At 49.8% G+C, this 20,913-nt stretch overlaps 3 protein-coding genes across 4 annotated transcripts in view; 1 reads left to right on the top strand and 2 right to left on the bottom strand.

Moving 5' to 3' along the window:
* The window catches only part of tlx3b (T cell leukemia homeobox 3b), an 18,915-nt gene extending 18,602 nt beyond the window's left edge, over window positions 1-313 (top strand). The window contains exon 3 of the mRNA XM_066717125.1: window positions 79-313. Within this exon, the coding sequence (XP_066573222.1) occupies window positions 79-286 (208 nt within the window). The 3' untranslated portion in view covers window positions 287-313. The remainder of the gene's footprint in view (window positions 1-78) is intronic.
* Window positions 314-3,493: 3,180 nt separating this feature from the next.
* npm1a (nucleophosmin 1a) lies at window positions 3,494-7,857 on the bottom strand. Of its 2 annotated transcripts, none has more exons than XM_066717128.1 (10): window positions 7,733-7,857; window positions 6,542-6,621; window positions 6,266-6,385; window positions 5,993-6,086; window positions 4,964-5,076; window positions 4,752-4,804; window positions 4,413-4,575; window positions 4,201-4,329; window positions 3,960-4,034; window positions 3,494-3,836 (listed from the first exon to the last, which is right to left on the bottom strand). In XM_066717128.1, the coding sequence occupies exons 1-10, from the start codon at window positions 7,782-7,784 to the stop codon at window positions 3,786-3,788; spliced, it is 930 nt and encodes a 309-aa protein (XP_066573225.1). In that variant the 5' UTR covers window positions 7,785-7,857; the 3' UTR covers window positions 3,494-3,785. The 2 variants fall into 2 exon arrangements, with proteins under 2 accessions (XP_066573225.1, XP_066573224.1); XM_066717127.1 differs by having other exon boundaries at window positions 4,201-4,332.
* A 3,553-nt stretch (window positions 7,858-11,410) lies between these two features.
* On the bottom strand, window positions 11,411-19,116 carry LOC136763262 (fibroblast growth factor 18). Its single transcript, XM_066717129.1, has 5 exons — window positions 17,145-19,116; window positions 14,529-14,568; window positions 14,190-14,382; window positions 13,046-13,152; window positions 11,411-12,891 (listed from the first exon to the last, which is right to left on the bottom strand). Exons 1-5 carry the CDS (start codon window positions 17,174-17,176, stop codon window positions 12,616-12,618), a joined length of 648 nt encoding a protein of 215 aa, XP_066573226.1. The 5' UTR covers window positions 17,177-19,116; the 3' UTR covers window positions 11,411-12,615.
* Between the last annotated feature and the right edge of the window lie 1,797 nt (window positions 19,117-20,913).

Genomic DNA, 20,913 nt, shown 5'->3' on the forward strand with positions numbered 1-20,913 from the left:
AGACCCTGTTGTGCTGTACTGTGTCTCTCCAGGCCCAGGCCCTGAATGTAACAGTCCGTGTGTCTGTGTGTCTGTCAGGCGTCAGACGGCGGAGGAGCGCGAGGCGGAGAGGCAGCAGGCCAACAGGCTAATGATCCAACTGCAGCACGATGCCTTCCAGAAGTCCCTGGGGGATTCGATGCCGCCAGACCCCCTCTGCATCCACAACTCCTCCCTCTTCGCCCTCCAGAACCTGCAGCCCTGGGCCGACGAGGGGAAACTGCAGCCCGTCTCCTCCCTGGTGTGACTGGAGCACTCAGACACACACACAGATACACACTCACACACACTCTCTGATACACACACAACCACACACTGACTGTCTCTGTCTTTAAAACATTTTTCTTAGACCAGTTTCTCTTCCTCGCTCTTTCTCTTTTGTCTCCTTCTCTTTCTCTCTCTCCTGAGTTGATCACGCGCTGGGACTGGGAATGAAGAAAAATGAAGAAATAAAATTAAAACATAAACAGTAAAATAATTGTTTTATAAATAAATAAAAAATGCATGAACTCAGATCTGCCCCCCAGGACACTGGACTGAGAGACCCTCCCCCCATGGAAGAACCACAAGGAACCCCCCTGGAATCTAACCCCCCCCACAGTCTGTACACCACAGCCTGTACTATGTAACACACACACACACACACACACACACACACACACACAGAGACAGACACACACACACACACACACACACACACACAGAGACAGACACACACACACACACACACACACACACACAGACACAGACACTGTTGCAGGCTGCCGTGAAACAGAAAGCAAATTGCTTTTCAGTGTGGACTCCCCCCTCTCCCCCAGGACACAGACAGAGACACAGACTGGTGGACTGGAGAGGGGGAAGTAAGAGAAGTGCCCTGGGGTGCTGCTCTGCCTCCCTCAGTACTGCCCCCCACCGATACAACCTCCCACCCCCTACACCCTACAACACTACAGTCAGAGAGAAGTGGGGTGTCTGTGTGTGTGTGTGTCTGTCTCTGTGTGTGAGTGTGTCTGTCAGTCAGTCTCTGTCTGGTGGGGAGGGGGGAAGGAGAGTCAGGAGGGGGGGGCAGGATGGAGAGATGGAGGAAGAAAGGAAATGGAAGAGAAGCTGAAAGGACAGATGATTGTCTCTGAGCACAGGGGGTGTCCATGTCCCGCTGTCCTGAGTGTGTACAGTGGGGATTCACAGGTAGGGGGGGCTGCCATTAATATGTGTATAATACTTTGTATCTGATAAATATGTAAATAATAAAATATGGTCTTTTTTTCTTTAAAAGATAAAGAGTATTTTGGTGTTTTTTATCCTCTCTCTCCACAGCAGACTGGCATGCTGATAATGCAGATGTACCTCCCTTTCACGCTCTCACATTCCATTTCTATTTCTTTCTCTCGGTCTCTCTCCCCATCCCTCCCTCTGCTCTGCCCTTCATGGTGCACATTTCTTCAAACTCAAACAAAACGTGTAGCAAGTCCACTCCCCCACACTTACATACTCACACATTACACAAACACAAGCACACACACAAAGAAAAGAAAAGAAAGACACAAGTGTGGAAATGCACAGATAGAGACACGGAGACAGAATTGCAAACACAGTGACACAGAGAGAGAGAGATACACACACACACACACTCCCTCCTGCCCAGCTGTACTGTGGTGTCTCTCTCTACCTCTGAGGGGGGGTGGGAGGGGTGGTGTTAAAAGCCTATGTTGAACCTGACTGTCAGGAAATTATGCCTCCATTTTGGTGACGGAGAGAGAGAGAGACCACAATCATCCCTAATGAGGCTCATAATTCTGACTGTCAGCACAGTTCACCCTGTCCCCCCCCCTCTGCCTCCCTCTCTCTCTCTTATTCCTTTCCTTCCACTCCTCAGCTATAAATCCCTCTCCTCTCTGTCCTGCCCTCTGCCTCCTTCTGTTTCATTTTCACCCGCCTCCTTGCATCCCTGCTACCTACCTATCACCCCCCTGTCTCTCTCTCTCTCCAGTTTAATATCAACAGAGGTCACAGTTCAGATTGTGGAGAGATTATACTGACACACTGATACCCCAGCAGACTGGGAACAGTACAGATCTTGATTTCTGGAGGACTTTGCTGCCTCAGTCATTCAGAAGGCAATTAATGAACTGTGACATCAGCAACAACAGTGACATCAGCAACACTGTGACATCAGCAGAAACACCTGCAGTGTTACGAACACACACACACATCCCTGTATAAACAGACACACAGTATCACAGCACCCTCCCCCCCCCAGACTGTGAAGGTCCATTCTGCCATAACAGCAGGAAACCACTTAACATCAGAGAGAGAAAGAAGGGGGGAGAGTTTAAGAGAGGGGAGGAGAGCTAAGTCCAGGTCCACAGAGAGTAGATAAGAGCTTCTCCATCCCAGCTCTTCACCCCCCACACCGGGCTGCTGACACATCATAGAGCTCCTCGGGGGGGGGCAGGAGAGTGATACTGGATTCCCCAGAGGACTCGTGTTAAACACTGCACAGTACAGGGCAGGAAGAGCAAGAGTATACAACTACATTTCACATACCACTACAGTGTGTGAATGAATGGTTGAGGAAAACAAAAAAAAAAAAAAAAAAAAAAAGTGTACAAATGAGTGGGACAGTGTGTTTGTTGAGTGATTGTGTGAGCTGTCTGGACTATCATTTCTCTGGCCCTGGGGAGGCAGTGTGACTAGTCAAGCTAATTGAATAATTGGCTCAATTAACACTTCACTACTGCATGCCCACTCTCCCAGACACCCATATGCCACCTCTCTCCAGCCCCTCCGTCAATTGATCCCTTATTGGAACTCATAATTAGGTTAATCAGGATGCGTATATATTTTATTGCACTTTTCACCTCCTAACCAGCAATTTCCAGGCTGACTGCAACTTTAAAATCAACAGCATGCTGTTATGTTTAATGGTGAGGAAAAAGCATGAACAAAAGTGATTAGACTAATTGTAAGCTCAATTAAGGATTAATCCAAGTATCAACAGCTGGAATACACTCCTGTGGTGTGGTGGAGTGGGGGGCTTGAAGGCTGGGAGTGGGACTTCCTGAAGCCCATTCTCTGACTTGTGGTTCTACACCACCCTCTGCTGGACAGATGGGTGAACTACCACCTTAAAGTCTGCAGAGCCCAGAGTCCTGTGTAATAGCAACACCACTGCGGAGAAGACTGCTACGATATCTAATACTTTCTCGATTTAAAAAAAACAACAAAAAAAACCTGCATGTACTCATTTTATTAATTGAGATTAGAGTTACTAATTGACGTAATCAACTCATTTTAAAGAGCCAGTCAATTGTATATATACAATGCATCTTGTATGAAACACCACAGGATTGGAAAATGAAGCCCACTACTGGCTCAGGATGAGATGAGATTGCATCTTCCATTTTGATAGTGACACACACAACTTCCTCAACACAAAACAGTACAACTCTGGTCTTTTTTTAGAATTTATTTTGGCAGAAACAGAAGAATGTTAAAACACTGGACTGGTAAAATTCTCTCCGGTCACCATTACACTCACTCCCTGTCCCTCACAGCAGCACTGGACATGCGAGCTGAGCAGGAGGAGGAGTGGGGATTGCCCCACCCCCTTCTCTGGCACGGATTGAGATTTAGGACTGAGGACCCCCCCCCCACCCAAAACAAGGACGCGAGTTTACAGTTGAGTAAAATTAAACAATTTATAAAAAAAGGACCAAAAACAAAGGGCAGCAACTTCAGCGAGGTCATTTCCTGTCCTTCACGGTCTGTCTCCACTGCCACAGCTCCGCAATCATCTGGGGGAGAGAGAGAGGGTGTGAGTGCGCCCACAGGGGAGAGGTGCGGGGGGGGTGCTCACAGGAGTGCGGAGGGGAGGAGTCAGTGAGTGCTCACAGAAGGGAGAGAGAGAGGGCAGTTACCTTCTTGTCGTCCACTTTGAATCCATTCTTCACGTAGTTCTCAAATTTGCCTTCAATCTTGGGCAGCATTACACCCTGGAACACACAATTGAGAGTGTTGGGAGATGAGTGGTCGGACACTGTGCGCTTGTCTACCCACGTCTGTAGCCGACTGTCAGACAAGCGCGCACAACACGAGAGGCACAGACTGGACACTCCTAAATACAGATGGACAAACAGACACTTAGAGCTACACACTGACCTTCTCTAGACTGGCCAACATCCTGGTCTTGATCTCGGCCGTTGTGGGGGGGGCACGGGGGGTCTGTGGCTTCTTGCTACTGCCTTTGTTGTCGGGGGTCTTGGCGGCCTGCTGGGGGGTCTTGGCGGCCTGCTGGGGGGTAGAGCAGTCAATGAGTGCGAGTGGTGTAGAAGCACAGTGGCAGTGCGAGTGGGGTGGCAGCGTGGGCTTACCTTGCCCTGTCCCTTGCCAGTAGGCGTGGCACTCAGCATCTTCCCATTCTGTTTGGGAGTCTTCTTAGGCTGGGCAAGAGCGGGGTTAGTGCGTACCACCTTCACTGGCGTCTCTTCCTCCTCTTCACTCTCATCCTCTTCGTCATCATCATCCTCATCATCCCTACAGGAGGCACACACATTTACTACGGAGAGTGAGAGTGCGTGCCAGAGCAGCGGGGCAGGGGCATAGGAGGAGAACGAGGAGAGGAGACGGGGAGGAAGACACTCACAAAGTGGGGGGGGGGGGGGGGGGGGGGGAAAAGAGACTGAGGAAAGAAAAAAAAAACAACAACTCACTCATCATCATCGTCGTCGTCATCCTCCTCCTCCTCCTCCATCTTCATCTTTTTCTGTAAGTTGGGGGGAGGAAAAAAAAAAATGGATTGTGACTACATCAGTGGAAACAATAGAAGTGTGAACAGAAGTCGGAATAGAAGAGAGAAAGAGGAAAAACAGTCCAACAGAAAATGAAGAACGTGGAGCCGAGCAAGAGGGAGCATCTGACTTACTTGGGCTTTGATGCTCTGGGGTGCAGCTGGTCTCTTGCCAGTGGTCCTGGGCACCTCCTCCTCCTCCTCTTCATCATCCTCCTCCTCCTCAAATGATGCATCCTCATCAGACACTGAGAAGAAGAGTGTTGTGAGCAGAGAGGCAGCACGAGTATAAAGGGGTATTCACACTGGGTTTGTATCAAAAGGTCTCTCTTGCTTTGAAACAAAGCATCAACATGCTGGCTGTTAACACTTGCCTTGTGTACAAATGTGCCAAGTTCCTTTGGAAACAGTAACACAAACAGTGACAAATGTGTCTGTAATAAAGTAACTACATACAGTAGTCCATATCTGAGTCTACTGCCGATACAAGTTATTGATTACAATAGCTACTACACTTGCGAGTATAATCAGTGTTGTGATGCTGAATGGCGATTCTTTTGCTTGTATAAAAAATATAAAGCAGTCGTGTGACGTCCCCTAAATATCCATCTAGGAGTACTTCACTGCTACTGCCATACCTTTAAAAATAAAGCACTACTTTACATAATACATTAAGCACAATGGGGTGCATTAATCAAGGGTTTTTACAGCAATTAGTTATTTCTGACTTATTGTCTCACACAAACAAAAGTACAAAAGCATCTTTAGATCAAACTGTACGCTCTGATGTATACATGCTAACTTCAATTTGTATTTTATTCCATTTAGAAAAAATGACAAATACCTTGTTGTAACATCCTTGATGAATATAGCCCAATATCCGACTTTTGTAAGATTAATGGTAACATTAATAATAAGTAAATTAACAAATACGTAAGAATGCGCATGATGTCTAACTCACTGGTACCATATGGCAAGAACTACTACACGTTATTTATGACTGGGTGAAATGTGGGGTTTTATCTCATGTCTGCAAAAGAACAGATCTTCCAGTGTCATGTACAAGCCTTTCAAACGAACAGTCTGACCAGGCCCTAAAGTGAGTGTTTTACAGTGTGGGCCCCTGTGCGCTATACTAGCACACACTCCGGGTGTTATACTCACTTATGAGGTGCTGTCCACTGATGTGCACAGGCCCTGCTCCTGCCTTGAGGCGGAACACAACGGGGGGGGTGATCTCGAATCCGCCCAGAGACACCTGCAATTCAACACAACACACTGACAACCCACACTCAGCCCCTTCTTCTGAAATCTACCCCAGTGCTGCCCTGCTCTTCTTTATACCCCTGTCCCATAGCTCTTGCCCCACAGCAGTTACCCCCAGCATGTAAATATCTTGCCCACACCCCAGCCTTCATCAACCTTGGGGAGACTTACAGTGGGCAGTGTGGACAGGCGCAGGGTGGCCAGGACAGTCTTGATGGTCTGTCCCTCTGGGTCGCGACCCTCAACCTCTACAGTGTGGAGCTCATCTTTCACAGTGCTGTCCAAGCACACCTGTGGGGGGGCGGGCAGAGAGAGAGAGCATAATTTAACAACTCTACACACAGGTGAATAAACACCAACACAAAGAGGGACAGACACATCCACAGGGGATCAGATGCACACACATCCCAACACAGGGGACAGACAGATTCAAGAGTACAAACTCACCATCCTGAGGGACAGCTGGTGCTCAAACTCATCGTCCTCTGGATTGAACACCACCTCCTTCCCCGCCTTCAGCTCACAACCTGTGGAACAGCAGAGTTGAGCCGCAGAGTCCAGCCGCGCAGCGAACACGGCACAGCTCGTTGCCATGGTATTCGAACTCGAGCGCGGAGAGACCCGGAAGCACGTGGAGATCATGTGCGCGGGGGGGTATCAGGGGGGGCTCCTTCTCTCCCCACGTCGCTACAGAGTAACCGTACACCGACACCAATCACAGCCCATCGGGCTAACCAAGAATAAAACCTATACGATGTCGCTGGAATGAGCGTCGCTCCGACAGCCATACCTCCACATTATTCCAAATAAATGCTGTTTCTATTTTCAGTTTAATGTATGATTCAATGTATTGATTTATTCCAAAAACGGAGCGATACATTTTCGTTCGCTTCGAGTAAGGACAAACATGTGGCCTGTATACTGCGCTCGCTGGAGGTGGGAGAGATGGTGAACATACACCGAAGTAAAAGTAAATTATAAGCATGCACATGATGTGACGAGGTCTATATAAACATCCAAGCTGGAAAACGCGGACTGTAGGGCTGCGCTGCGCCGACGAGACGCCGACACCACAGGCAGCGTGCAGCGCTGGGAGCACGCACGGCCGCCATCTTGCCTGCGCCGCACTGGCACACACGTGTTGGAGTCTCGCCGTGTGCCGAGTCCGGGGCCTCGGGCCTGCTGCTGTGGCCGCCGTACAACACGCCGGCTGTCCGGGCTGCACGACCGCGGGCAAACCGCGCAACACGGCGGGTCTGGGTCGCACGTGTTTTCACAGGAAAGTTCCTCTCCAGGAACCAGCCCAAGCCGCGCAGCGAGAGAGAGAGAGGGATAGAGAGAGAGAGAGAGAGAGAGAGAGAGAGAGAGAGGGGATAGAGTGGAGAGAGAGAGAGAGAGAGAGAGAGAGAGAGAGAGAGAGAGAGAGAGAGAGGGGGGATAGAGTGGAGAGAGAGCTGAACTGGATAAACTTGTGCATCACGTGGATGTACTAGTTTAGATAGAGAGTTGAACTGTCTAAACTCTCTCTCTCTCTCTCTCTCCAGACGCGCTCCACTCGGTAACTGTAAACTCGCGAATATTATAGCAATAATAAGCAAGGGCTTCACGTATTTAAAAATAAAAGCGGGTGTCCCTCACCATAAAGGAAGTTCTGTGGTCCCATCTGTTCCATGTCCATGCTGCTGTCCATGTTTCTGCCGAGTAGATCGAACTGAGCCGAGCTTCCCGGTGCTCGTAAAGAACTACACGCACAGCCCCGCCCCTCTCCCCGCTGATACAGCCAATCACTACACGTCTCCGTCCAGACCCCGCCCCTCCAGCTGCTGGACTTGTAGAATCTTCACTCGTGTCCAATCACAGCGCTCTGCGATGATAATCACGCCCCTAACTTTCTCCAGTGAGCTGAGTGCACAACAACAGTAGAGAGGATGCGCCACCCGGACGTCACCGAGAGGTTTGTAAATCTGGCCGCCATATTTGCTGGGTTAATGAAAAAAGTGTCTAATTAAATAAAAATGAAACGCTAATTCTTTACCACTACACAACTGGTGCGTGTGACAAGTAGTCACATAGGTTTGCCATTATATACTATAAAACCCTCCACTTCCAAAAGGAATAATAATAGTAATAATAATTAATAATAACTATTATTATAAATATCTTTTTTTAACAATATATTATTGAATATGTAGGTAGGGATATTGAAGAATTGTGTTAATCCCTTATAATAATAATAATAATAATAATAATAATAATAATAATAATAATAATAATAACAGCAACAACAATAATAATAGTTTATGATGATGATGATTATTGTTATAACTGATCATCTGGTCATCAAGGTGGGGCATCATCATTTTTGACGTTTATCAGAATTCACTTTAAATGTACTGGTGGTAGGTCAAAACAACTATCTGTGTTGTTTTTATGTGGAGGTTTGAACGCTAAGTGTATAAAAACACGTAAGTTGACCCCTGAACAGCATGGAATCATATAGTGGAGTTTTTTAAATTGCAAATGTAATCCCACAGTTGCATTTTCATTTTCCATTTATGCACGCGTTATTTAGGTCACAATGCAAATACGATATTAACATTTCCAATGCTTTTGCATTAACATATCATTTTCAAAAACGTCCCCCGCTGATAAAGAAAAGATTGGATGTTTAAAGTGATATAGCATAAGCATATCGTTAAGCCCTACTGTAGCCAAGCATGAATTGCGGTTCATGCTGTAAGCGCTAAACTTGCCTTATAAGTTAACCAATTAGATCCTAACTTTACTAATTACAAGACCCGTACTTACTAGTCCTATATACAAAAGAACAGGCGTTTAACTTCACACAATCTGTGTCAACTCCAAGGCCACATCAAGCGTGTTCAATGTTTAGCGATACACACGCTAGGTCCCATTCTGTTGCGCAGATTTCCGCGGTTCTGTGCAGATTTGCAGAATCCCACCAATCCCATTGGTGGAGCAGCGCATATCTGCGCAGAACTGCGATAAACTGCGCTACACGAACATGACGACCGAGTCAACTCATGCATAATTATGATTGAACCATGAAACAACTCCCTGACCTGCCGCCTCGCAAAGCACTGCAATTTATGTCCATTAGTATTGTGTTTAATTTTAGTTTCGTCACATTTTAGTCAACTACAATTAGAAGGCATCTATTTTGTATTTTTCCACAATATTTCGTCTTGTTATCGTCATAGTTATCGTCACTGAAAATAGGTCGTTGACGAATATTTTTCGTCTTAGTTTTCGTTGACGAAATTAACACTGTTTCACACGAAACATTAGACCCAGCAACATTTGTTTCCCTGTCATTTGCAACTGAATGCCAGTGGTTTAAATCAGTGAAATACCTGGTGGGACATCACACACTCGCTCTCTCGGGTACAGGAATCAAAGGTTTTTAAAAACGGTCTAACAAAAAAAAACAACTTATAAGCAACTGATGTGAATGAAACGTTCAGTACATATTTAGAAAGTATAGGTACAACTTTAAATGTAAAAAATGAGTCCACTGCCTCACCTCCCCTGTCTCTGTCCACTGCCTCATCTCCACTGTCTTTGTCCACTGCCTCACCTCCCCTGTCTCTGTCCACTGCCTCACCTCCCCTGTCTCTGTCCACTGCCTCATCTCCACTGTCTTTGTCCACTGCCTCACCTCCCCTGTCTCTGTCCACTGCCTCATCTCCACTGTCTCTGTCCACTGCCTCACCTCCCCTGTCTCTGTCCACTGCCTCACCTCCCCTGTCTCTGTCCACTGCCTCATCTCCACTGTCTTTGTCCACTGCCTCACCTCCCCTGTCTCTGTCCACTGCCTCAACTCCACTGCCTCATCTCCACTGTCTTTGTCCACTGTCTCCATTCCAGTCATCTCAGGGGACACGTCGCTCCTGGCAACAGTGTCCAAAAAACAAAGACAAGAAACAGCTTGAGCTGAGCAGCTCCTCCTAGGCATAGTGTGGGGTGAGCGCTGGGCCAGTGAGGTCCCCCCCCACCCACAGCCAGCCAGCCTGCGAGAGGGAGGGCGGGGACAGAAAACAGTGTGTGTGTGTGTGTGTGTGTGTGTGTGTGACAGGGGGGGTCAGGGCGGCAGGGAGGGCCAGGAGCGAGCGAGACTGAGGCAGCAGCCAGAGCAGAAACTCAACACTGCCAGAACGCAGATTCAGACAGAGAGTCAGCACTGCGCTCCCTCCACACAGCTCCTCACACAGAGACAAAAAATAACAATAACACTGTGAGAGAGGGAGAGGGGGAGACGAGGAGGGGGGATCAAAGGTATTGCGGTGACAGGGGGATGTTAGTGCTGGAGCAGAGAGAGAGAGGGAGGGAGGGAGGAATGCAGACAGCGGAGGGAGAGAGGGAGAGTCTGACCCAGACAGCACTGACACAGAGAGACGGGAATAACTGGGAGAAAACTCACACACACTGACACAAAAACACACACACATCTGCAGACTGCCGCACACACTCACACAGTAAAACAAGATTCTACAAACTGATACACACACATACTTACACACTAATGCACACCTCTACAGATTGATACACGCACACACACACCCTCCCTCCCTCACTCCTGGTACTGTGTGTCAGGTGCAGTGGCTAGAGGCCCAGGCCGAGGGTGGAGCAGGGTGGTAGAGTACTCCTCCTTCCCCAGGCATGCTGACCCTCCCCTGGCTGGGAACGCAGCTGTGGCCCCTTCCTGCCACATCTGAGTCAGAGCCCCCAAACAGACACAACCGTACACACTCACACACATTCATGCAAGAAGTATGACAACGATATTGGTTTTCACTTCTCCGTCCTGAGAAACACAGAAAGAACGAAAGAAAGACTGCTGCAGTGTGTTTTCTAGCCAATAGGTGGGGCTGATGGCGTATAACTTTTTTAAACCCTGTAGTTACTCACAGTGAACACCAGATGGTGCCAAAACTCGTCCGCTTTTCATGTCCATGTTTATACCCCTTCACTCTCTCTCCGTCTCTTTTTCGATTCACGCAGCATAACAAACACATTCAGTACAACAAAACACAACACATCCACACATTGCCTCGTTTTCTCCCTCCCTCACCAACTCTATCTCTCTCTCTCCATTTGCTGCCTGTTCTTCTCTCTCCCTCTCCTTTTCTCCTTCCCTTTTTCTTGCTCTCTCTCAGAGCAGAAGCATAACATACACTCACAGTCACATACTCGCACACACAATCACACTCAAACACACTCACACTCTCTCTCAATGAGAATGCTTTCCTTGTTGTAATTAATATTTTAATGCCAGAGCAGTAATAATTGCTTTAAAGGGATTTCAATATACACAGGTGAAATAAATAGTTGTATAATAATAATAAGTTGAACAATGATAACAATAATAATAATAAAAATAATAATAATAATATCGCTTAATTTTTGTATTACTGTTTGGTTGTTTTTTAAATAATTATTTTAAAATTTTTTAATTATTCCCTTTATAACTGGTGATTAGATTGAATCCATTGAATGTTGTAGCAGCATTCTGACTCCGATACAAAGGGGAGCACGGAGCTCCCTGTGTCAGCTTTACACAACTCAAACAGGGATATAGAGATAAATGTGCCTCCCAGGACTGAGGGCATATGTCTGCTATCTGCCCCATCCCTTTACACCCCCTGTGGAGCCCGGGGGGGGTTCTGGGGGCGTGTCTAAGTCATTGAGGGTCTTTGGTCGATATCACGTTTTGGCTCCTGGTTCATTCCAGTCCTAACTTGGTTTGCAATTAAAGAAAGAAGGAGGAAGAGGCAAAGGGGCAGTGACCTCTGACCCCCAGCTGCCCCCCGCCCCCACGCACACACGTGGCCTGAGTCACAGTTCCAAAAGACGGGCAGAGTCGCACACCGCATGGGCCATTGTGTGTGAGTGTGTCTGAGTGTGTGAGAGTGTGTGTGAGAGAGAGTCTTTCCATCCTCTGACTGATATGCATCCAGAGAGACAGATGGACACACAGACAGATGGGCGTGTCGATGCACTGGATGAAAGGCACTCCTGTTTCCTGTTTCCTGTCACTCCCTCTCTCTGTAGTGTCCATGCGTGTGCTTCAGTTCAGTCCATTTCACTCCATGACAACAGTATAATGTCCAGTCCAGCACCATGCTGATCCAGTCCAGCCCAGTGCCACGCTGACCCAGTCCAGCTCAGTAACATGCAGATCCAATCTAATCCCAGGCTGTATGCCCACCCTGTTCTGCACTGTGTCACTGTGCTACTATGTCAGCCCAGAGTGCTGTACTGTCCTGTGTGTGTCTGTACTGAACTGCAGTATCCTCCACTGTACTGTGCTACAGTGTACTCCTGCAGCATCCTGCACAGTCCTGCACTGTACTGTACTGTACTGTACTGTGATTTCAAGTAGGGCTGTGCTGTACTGTACTGTACTGTGCCGTAACACAATGTTCTGTAGTGGACTGTGTTGTGCCTTACTGTGTGTTTGTGTGTGTGTGTGGGGGGGCATGCTCTCTCCCTCTCTCCCTCTAGTGGGGGCTGGGCGGGGAGGTGCGCAGTCTCTTGCTCCTCTTGCTGACAGTGGTGTAGCGGAAGGGCTGGGGGTCAGGCGCCCCCCCCGCGGGGTTCCTCTTCATGAAGTGCACGTCCTGCTGGTTGGGCAGCGTGTGGGGGCCGCGGCGGGGACGCCCCCTCTTGGTGAAGCCCACGTACCAGCCGGCGTGGCGCGCAGACATCAGCGCCGTGTAGTTGTTCTCCAGCACCATCTCCACAAACACGCAGTCTGCACTCCTGTTCGTGGGTTTCTGAGGAGGAATGCAGGGATTGGGGATCACAGTTTAGTGAGTGACTGACTGACTGACTGACTGACACACTGACTGACTGACACCTTGACACACTGCCTGTCTGCCTAATCCTCGGTCTCAGCGCTGTTGCCCCGGGGGGAGACTCTGCCCTCACCTTGCCCACCAGTTTGCCCCGGCGGTTCATGCACAGGTAGTAGTTGGTCTCCTTGCCGCGGATGCGCACCTGGCTGCCGAACGTGTCTGCCTCCACCACAAGCTGGGCTGCAGGAGAGAGAGAGGGAGGGAGAGAGGGAGCGAGGGAGGAGAGGGGGCGTTAGACAGGGCCACACGCTGCTGCAGAGAGAGAGGGAGGGAGGGAGGGAGGGAGCGAGAGGGGGAGGAGAAGAGGGTGTTATGGGAGAGGGAGACACAGGCACAGACAGAGGGGTTAGAGGAGGCAGGATTCGATCACTCACACACCCATGATGCTGACAGTCAGACACACACATAGTGACTGACACTGACACATTCACACACACACACACACAGTATCTGACAAACACACAGTAACTGACACAACGCACAATGACTGACACTGACACTCACACACACATTGACGCACACACAGTGACACACATGCACTGACACTGACTCACACACTCAGTATCTGACAAACACAATAAATCTGTCTGATGCACCACTGCAGAGAGGGAGAGAGAGATAGAGAGAGAGTGCCAGTCCTCTCTCTCTCACTCGCTCCCTCTCTTTCTCTCTCTCTCTCTCTCTCTCTCTCTCTGTTCAATGGAAAAGCAATCACAGTGTTAGTGTGTGACCCCTGCTACACTGAGGTCAGACCAAATCAATACACTACCTCCCTCCATCTCTTTACATCTCTCCCTCCCTCCCTCTGTAGATAACCATCTCAACCTCTCTGAGAGAGAGACAGTGATGGAGAGAGAGGAGTGTGTAGTGTGTGTGTACAGTATGTGTACAGTGTGTGTGGGTGTACTGTGTGCGTGTGTTTGTGTAAAGTAAGTGTATGTGTACAGTGTGTGTACTGTGTGTGTTTGTGTGCTGTACTGTATTATGTCTTTGAGACTGAGGCTGGAGTCAGGATTGAGGTTAGGGTTACAGCTATTAAAGGTAATTGAAGGTCAAGTTCAGGAGTCAGGGTTAATGTCACAGAAAAAGTTCAGGGTCAGGATTTAGGTTGGGGTTCGGGGTCATATATTAGTTGTCTGGGTCAGAAGTCAGGGGTGGTTTCAGGACTAAGGTTGGGCTCTCGGGTCAGAGGCCAGAGGTCAAAGTGGGGGTCCTACCATATTTGTCCCCGTCCTCCCCTCGCGCGCTGATCTTCCTGCCCAGGACCTGCAGGTGCTTCCCGCTAGTGCGGCTGTACAGCTGGTACACCCGGGGCTGCCGGCGGCTCATGGGGTCTCGCGCTCGTGTCTGATTCTCCACGTGGACACTGAAATTCACACTGAAACTCACACTGTCCCCACCCACTGTCTGCTGGAAGAGGGCAGGGGGGGTATATGAGAGAGGGAGAGGCAGAGAAAGAAAAATTTATAAAATATGTTTACAATTTATTTACAAACTGACAGACAGACAAATGGACAGACAGATGTATGGACAATGAACTGCACAGCAGCTCCTACCTGTAAAGGAGTGCAGAGTGTTAGCAGAGCCTGGACAAACCTGAGAGAAAAAGAGAGAGAGAGAGAGACACCCAGTAACTTAGGAGCTCAGACTGCAGACTGTATGTAAGATTCCTGCAGTAATCACATAACCCCAACACCATTGTGAAAAACTTTACTGGACATCCTACCAACTGGTCATTACACTTGACATTACACTGGACGGAACATTACATTGGCTGGACAATCCACTGGACTGGTCATTACACTGTACTGGACATCACATTGCGTGTGTGTCTGTGAGAACCAAAGTAGTACAGTATTGTACAGTATCAGTGCCATTTGTATGTGTGCATGTGTTTGAGTGTGTGTGTGTAAGGGTGTGTGTGAGTGTGTGTGTATGTGCATGTGCATGTGTGTGCATGTACTGCAATTCACAAGAGAGAGTTCTACTCCCTCTCTCCTCCTTTCTGATCTCTTCCTCCCTTTCTCTCTCTCCACATATCTCCCTCTCTCTCTCTCCTCCCTTCACATCTGTCCCTCTCTCCCCTGCAGATGTGGAGCTGGGCTGGCAGCTGGATTAAAACAAAGACAGATGTTAAAATGTCTTTTTTTTAATTTCTGGAAAAAGAAGAAAAGAGCAACAGCTGTGCTGAGCAAGGGCCAGCGGGGGGGCGCCCTGCATCAGTCCCGGAAAGACAGGGGAGAACATGCTACACACCTCTTCCCAAGGAAGACTCTGAGGGCAGACAGCACAGCAGCACTGCTTCAACAGACTGACCAGAGTCATACAGAGCAGTGCAGATAATTGTGGGTAACTGCGCAGTGAGAGACTGACACACCATAATATAGCACAGCTCAGCGCAGCACAGCAAACCATAATATAGCACAGAACAGCACACCATAATACACAACATGCCATAATACAGCACAACACAGCATGCCAAAATACAGCACAGCACACCATAATACAATACAGCACAGCACAGCACAGCACAGCACAGCACAGCACAGCACAGCAAACCATAATGCAACACAACACATCATGCCATTATTCAGCACAGCACACCATAATACAGCACAGCAGAGCTATATCTACATTACTTCTATCTTCTGCTGGAACTACAGCACCCACTATTACATTGTTACAACTGCTACTGCTACTACAACAACTACAACATCTGCTGCTACAGCACCCCCTACTACATTACTACACTTGATACTGCACCTACTGGACAACTACAGCAGTGAGTGAGTGGGGCAGTGAGGCAGTGGGCAGTTGAGCAGGGGACAGTGGGGTTCCTGCATTGCCAGTGTGTCTCCAGCCAGTGTGTGTGTGTGTTGTGAGTGTGATAGTGGGATGGCATTGACACCCAACTGATGAGCTCTGGAACAGCGCCCCCCACCCAGAGCCCAGCCAAACCCTGTGAGGCAGTGGCATGCCAAGGGAGGGTGCTGACTGGGGTCTGGAGCTGCTGGTTTGGGACACTACCTCTGAGCTCATGAGATCTGCTGCTCTGAGAGCCCACCGCTTTCCCCAGCCCACACACACCTGTGTTATCACTATTATTATCGGTAGTAGTAGTAATATATTATTATTAGTGGTATAAGCAGTATATTATTACTGTTATTATAATTATTATAATCATTATTAATATTACATGTTAGTATTGTTTATTATTAGCAGTAGCAGTGAAATGTTACTATTATAAAAACAATGAATATTATTAGTAGTAGTAGTAGTAATACTATTATTATTTGCTGTGACATTTAGTATTGGTCAGGTAAGGACAGGGGGGGCAATAAGTGGAACAGCTCTGCTTGGCTAGGCATCTCAATCCCAGGGCCAGAGAGGGGTGCAGGGCTGTCAGTGTGTGCTCTGTATTTGCAGGACTGACACACTGACCCCCCCATCCTGCTCAGCACAGCACAGTCCTGCCCAGTATAGTGACCTAGTATAAAACAGTATAGTGCCCCAGTACAGCAGAGAATAGTGACCAAGTTCTCACCAGTACAGCACAGCCCAGCCAAGTATTTTGACCCAGTGTAGTCAAGTATAATACAGTATTGTGACCCAGTAATCCCCAGTATAGCACAGTCCACCCCAGTATAGTGACCCACTACAGCACAGTCCAGTTCAACCCCTTTCAACACAGCCCCAGTCTAGCCCAGCTCAGTACATACTAGTCCAGTCCAATCCAATAATGCACACCAGTACAATACAACACAGTCTGGCCCAATATAGCAACCCAGCTCAGTTAGGTCTAGCCCAGTATAAACCAGTCCAGTTTTTCTTCTCCCAAGTTCTCAAAACCAATTTGGATGTTGCAGTCTCTCTCCTAATCCCTCTGTGGTACAATGGGAGCCATGCAGTACAGCAGGGTCTCCAGTCATTGTTGACTCTACTGTTCTGTATTGTGTCTCTCCAGGACCAGGACTGGAGACCCTGCTGTACTGGACTGTATCACAGACCAACCAGCCAGATTGACCATGAGAGTAAAACCCAGAATACACTTACATATAAATAAGGACATAAAACAACATATCAGAGCCTTTTAATCCCAGTGATCCAAGGCACACTACCAACACACACACAGTAGGATATTATTAGTAGTAATAGTAGTATTTCCTTCTTACAGTATGGACAGTGAGGGGAGGAGAGCCCGCATCGCTGTGGTGAGCTGCACCCCTCTGGCGACCCAGTGACCCGGCTCAATCCGGCAAAGTACCTTCGATTATCCGGGCTGGGCGAGAGGGAGGCGGTTCGTGTCGGATAATCCTCTCCGATACACCCGTTTACTGTGCTTGTAAACCTCGTGTCGGCGAGGGCGACTCAGGGGAGAGGCGGTGGATGGGGAGGGTCCGGGGAGCATGAGCTGGGCTGGGGAAGAGACCTCCGAGAGTGTGCGGGGAGAGGAGGGCTGGGGTGGGGTGGGGTGGGGGGTACCTGTGTGGCGGCTCCGCTGTGCGTCCTCCTCCCCACCCCTTCTCCTCCCCTGACTGTCGCAGCAGCGGAGGTCTGTGTCACGTCGGGTGTCCTGGATCTCCGCCCCCCCCCCACTTTCACACACACACACAGAGCGACAGGTGTAGCACAGGGAGACCAGTCCTCCTCTCAGCGCAAGATGACGAAGAAGAGCCAAGGGAGTCGGTGTTGATCCGACACGCAGAGCGCCACTGGGCCCCCAGACTCTTCGGGTGCAGCTGGGCACCGCTGGGCTCCAGGGAGGATGCGGCTGTCCGGTGCGCCGAGCAGGAGCTGCCTGTCTGTGGACGCAGGGGACCGGCGGGGCTGAGTGAGAGGCCGGAGAGCCGCAGCAGCGCCGGGTCCGCAGCTGTGCAAATAGAGTGCGGCTCCAGATGCTGCTGTTTATTTTCCTTTTCTATGTTTTGTATTTGTCTGCTTTCCGTTGCTGGTGCTGTCCTTGTTGTTTTCGGTTTAGGGTAGTGTTGTTTCCAGGCTCGCCCCGTGGTCCAACAGGAGAGGAGACCGGTGAAGAAGGGAGGAGAGGGAGCGACGGAGAGGTAGGGGTCTTTCAGGGTTTCATACTGGCGCAGGGTAGGGGAAGGGAGGGCAGGGCAGGGGAGGGGAGGGCGGTCGGCGGCTGCTCTCCCGGGGATGGGGAGGTCAGCGTCGGGGAAGGTCGAGTCTCTGGGTCGGGTGGCGAGGGGTGGAGGACTGTGCAGGCTCCCTGTAGTGCAGGTGTGCCTCGGTCATGGCTGTACCCCGCGGAGAGGTCGGGGAGTCCGGGGTTCGGAGATGGGACAGGCGGAGTGCAGAGGCTCGCTGCCGCCGGCACACAGCATCGAAAAACCGGGGAGGGAGAGAAGGACAGTCCGGCCGGTCCAGCTCAGCTTTGGAGAAACGTAGCGCTGATGGAGAGAACGCGCAGCTAGACTCCACCGACAACGAGGTGTCGCTCCCCCGCAGCGCCAGGCAATCCCGCCCCACCCGCCGCACAGCCTGCCGGCGTGGACCCCCTCTCCAGCCGCACAGCCTGCCGGCGTGGACCCCCTCTCCAGCCGCACAGCCTGCCGGCGTGGACCCCCTCTCCAGCCGCACAGCCGAGCGGGTCTGCAGCTCCTAGAGCGAGGAATCCAGCGCACCGCCGGATGACATCACTGCCTTTTTTTTGTAGAGAAAAAATATACTGCAAAAAATACGGTCTTTCGCAGATAAAGTTTGCGATGATGACAAACCGCAGTCGGTTCGCAGGACGGCAGGCCGTTCGCAAAGTTTTCTTTGTATTTATTTATTTATGTAATGATTTATTTTATTAAGGTCGGTGGTGTATGCTGTCCTCTCCGCAGCAGCCAAAACACTTCCGAAAAGTCAAGCCGTGTATCGCAGACTCCCTCTCCTCCTCTCTTTCTCTTTCTCCACTAATCGCATTGACAGATCGTCCTCCAAATCTATCTTCCCTTTCCCTCTCTCTTTTCCAACCATGCAAATAAAAACAACAAGGTATATATGTATATGTTTTTAGTTAAATCGATGTATATATTTAAATAGAGACTCTATACTGGATATCCAAGTACGATGTCTGCAGACGCTGTACGGAGCGGCGAGTCAGCTGCAGGGGAAAGAGGTGCTCTCAGTCAGAGAGAAAACAGAACAAGATTTTAACAGTGGCGGATCAATCCTCCCCCCTCCTCTTCTCCCCCTCCCTCTCTCTCAATGCCTCCCTCTCTCTCTCTCTCTCTCTCTCTCTCTCTCTCTCTCTCACACACACACACACACTTAGAGATACAGAGAACAAACTAGACCCAAACGACGGTACGGTGCAGTGCAGTGCAGTGCAGTGCAGGGCTGTCCCGTGTAGAGGGGTCTGTGAATGTCGGTGGTCCTGTACTGTAACAGCAGCGAGAGACACACGACTAAGCCAAGGATGCGGAGTGGAGGGGAGAGGCTCTGTGACTGGCTGTGTACTTGCTTATTGCTTCTTTTAACTTACAGTTGTTCATGTTCTTTTAAATTACAACTTTAAACAGAAACGCAGACTATTGCACAGACTGCCTGGTCACCCGGGAGCAGCGGGGCGTTTTGAGAGAGAGAGAGAGAGAGAGAGAGAGAGAGAGACGCAAGGTTTCAAGAACCCCCCCCCCCCCCCCCCCTTTTCTCTCTTTCTCACACACACTCCTACACCGATATGCAGACTTCAGCGCTGCTCACCGGTCATTGAATCAGGGTGAGAGAGAAGAGAGGCAAACACGACCGCCATCAGCTCTGCCCAGCACAGGAAGCCCCGCTGCAATTACCGCTAAACACAGTATTATGATCCTGCGCTGGTGTCAGGAGCTGGAAAAAGAGGTGGTGGTGGTGGGGGGGGCAGGAATGAGCAGGGGGAGAGGGCGTTAGGGAGGTATGTAAGCAAAGAGAGAGATCCAAAACGAACATTTAATTTCTCGGCGAGATCAGGCGGCGCCGCCCTGGGATATTCCTGCCGTCCACACCTCCCCCCTTCCCCCCGCCGCCCGAACCGCAGACTCCCGGTGCGGCCAGCCAGCCAGCCCCGCTCTCACACCCCGGGAGGGGGGGTTGGGCGCAGGTTGTCCTGAGAGGGAGTTTCCGATTCGCATTCCTGCTCTGTCTGTCTGTGCGGAGTTCAATGAGCGACTGATGTACTGATACACTGATTGACTGACACTTGACTGCACCCCGCTCTCACTCTCCTCCCTGTTTATTTCTCTCCCTTTCAGCAGCACCCTTGTCTCAGTGTGTCAGTATGTGCTACCCTCTCCCTCTGTTGTTACTGCACTGTCCTGCACCTCATACACTCTTGTCCTCATGTCCTCTTTTCCCTTCTTCCCTCCATCTCTACCCTCTCCATCACTCCCTCCTCTCTCTGTCTGTTTTCCAGCAGCAGCAGTATTGATCTCTCTCTCTCTTTGCTGATTATTGATCTCTGCCCAGACAGCACCAGCAGCACACTGACACACACAGACACACACACACAGTAACACACACACACACACACACTGGTACACGCACACTCTTTTTACCTCTCCTCACATACAATGAGTCTCTCTCTATGGGGAGAGAGATGAAAACAGATACATGGAAAGTGAGGAAGAGAAAGGGAGACAGAGAGAGGGCAGGTGAGAGGCAGTGATAGAGGGGGATGGAGAGAGCGAGAGAGGGAAAGGGAGCGTGGCAGTAGCATGTGCCAGGTAGCATTTCCAAGGTGTGTCCCCAAGGACAGAGAGCTGGCAGGAGGCTGGGGTCATCAAGGGTTCAGAGCAGAGCTGGGCACACACACACTAACACACACTCACACAATTACCTCTCTCCCTCCTCCTCCCCCCATCCTTCCCCTCCCCTTCCACCTGACTCTCCCTTCCCCTCTCTCCTCTCCCTCCCCTCTTTCTCTCCCCCTCCCCTAACTCCTCTCTCCCCCTCCCTCTC

The sequence above is a fragment of the Amia ocellicauda genome, chromosome 11, assembly GCF_036373705.1.
Source record: "Amia ocellicauda isolate fAmiCal2 chromosome 11, fAmiCal2.hap1, whole genome shotgun sequence".
NCBI lineage: Eukaryota > Metazoa > Chordata > Actinopteri > Amiiformes > Amiidae > Amia > Amia ocellicauda.

What these genes read in the sequence shown, in the direction of transcription:
- npm1a (XM_066717127.1), bottom strand. Translation starts at nt 7,784, where the DNA reads ATGGACAGCAGCATGGACATGGAACAGATGGGACCACAGAACTTCCTT. An exon ending in GCCTGTCCACACTGCCCACT is followed by an intron (nt 6,087 to 6,265) that starts GTAAGTCTCCCC and finishes GTTGAATTGCAG; the next exon opens with GTGTCTCTGGGCGGATTCGA. An exon ending in GACGACGACGATGATGATGA is followed by an intron (nt 4,576 to 4,751) that starts GTGAGTTGTTGT and finishes TGCCTCCTGTAG; the next exon opens with GGATGATGAGGATGATGATG.
- LOC136763262 (XM_066717129.1), bottom strand. Translation starts at nt 17,176, where the DNA reads ATGCGGGCTCTCCTCCCCTCACTGTCCATACT. An exon ending in CACTCTGCACTCCTTTACAG is followed by an intron (nt 14,383 to 14,528) that starts GTAGGAGCTGCT and finishes GCCCTCTTCCAG; the next exon opens with CAGACAGTGGGTGGGGACAG. An exon ending in GGAGGACGGGGACAAATATG is followed by an intron (nt 13,153 to 14,189) that starts GTAGGACCCCCA and finishes TCTCTCCTGCAG; the next exon opens with CCCAGCTTGTGGTGGAGGCA.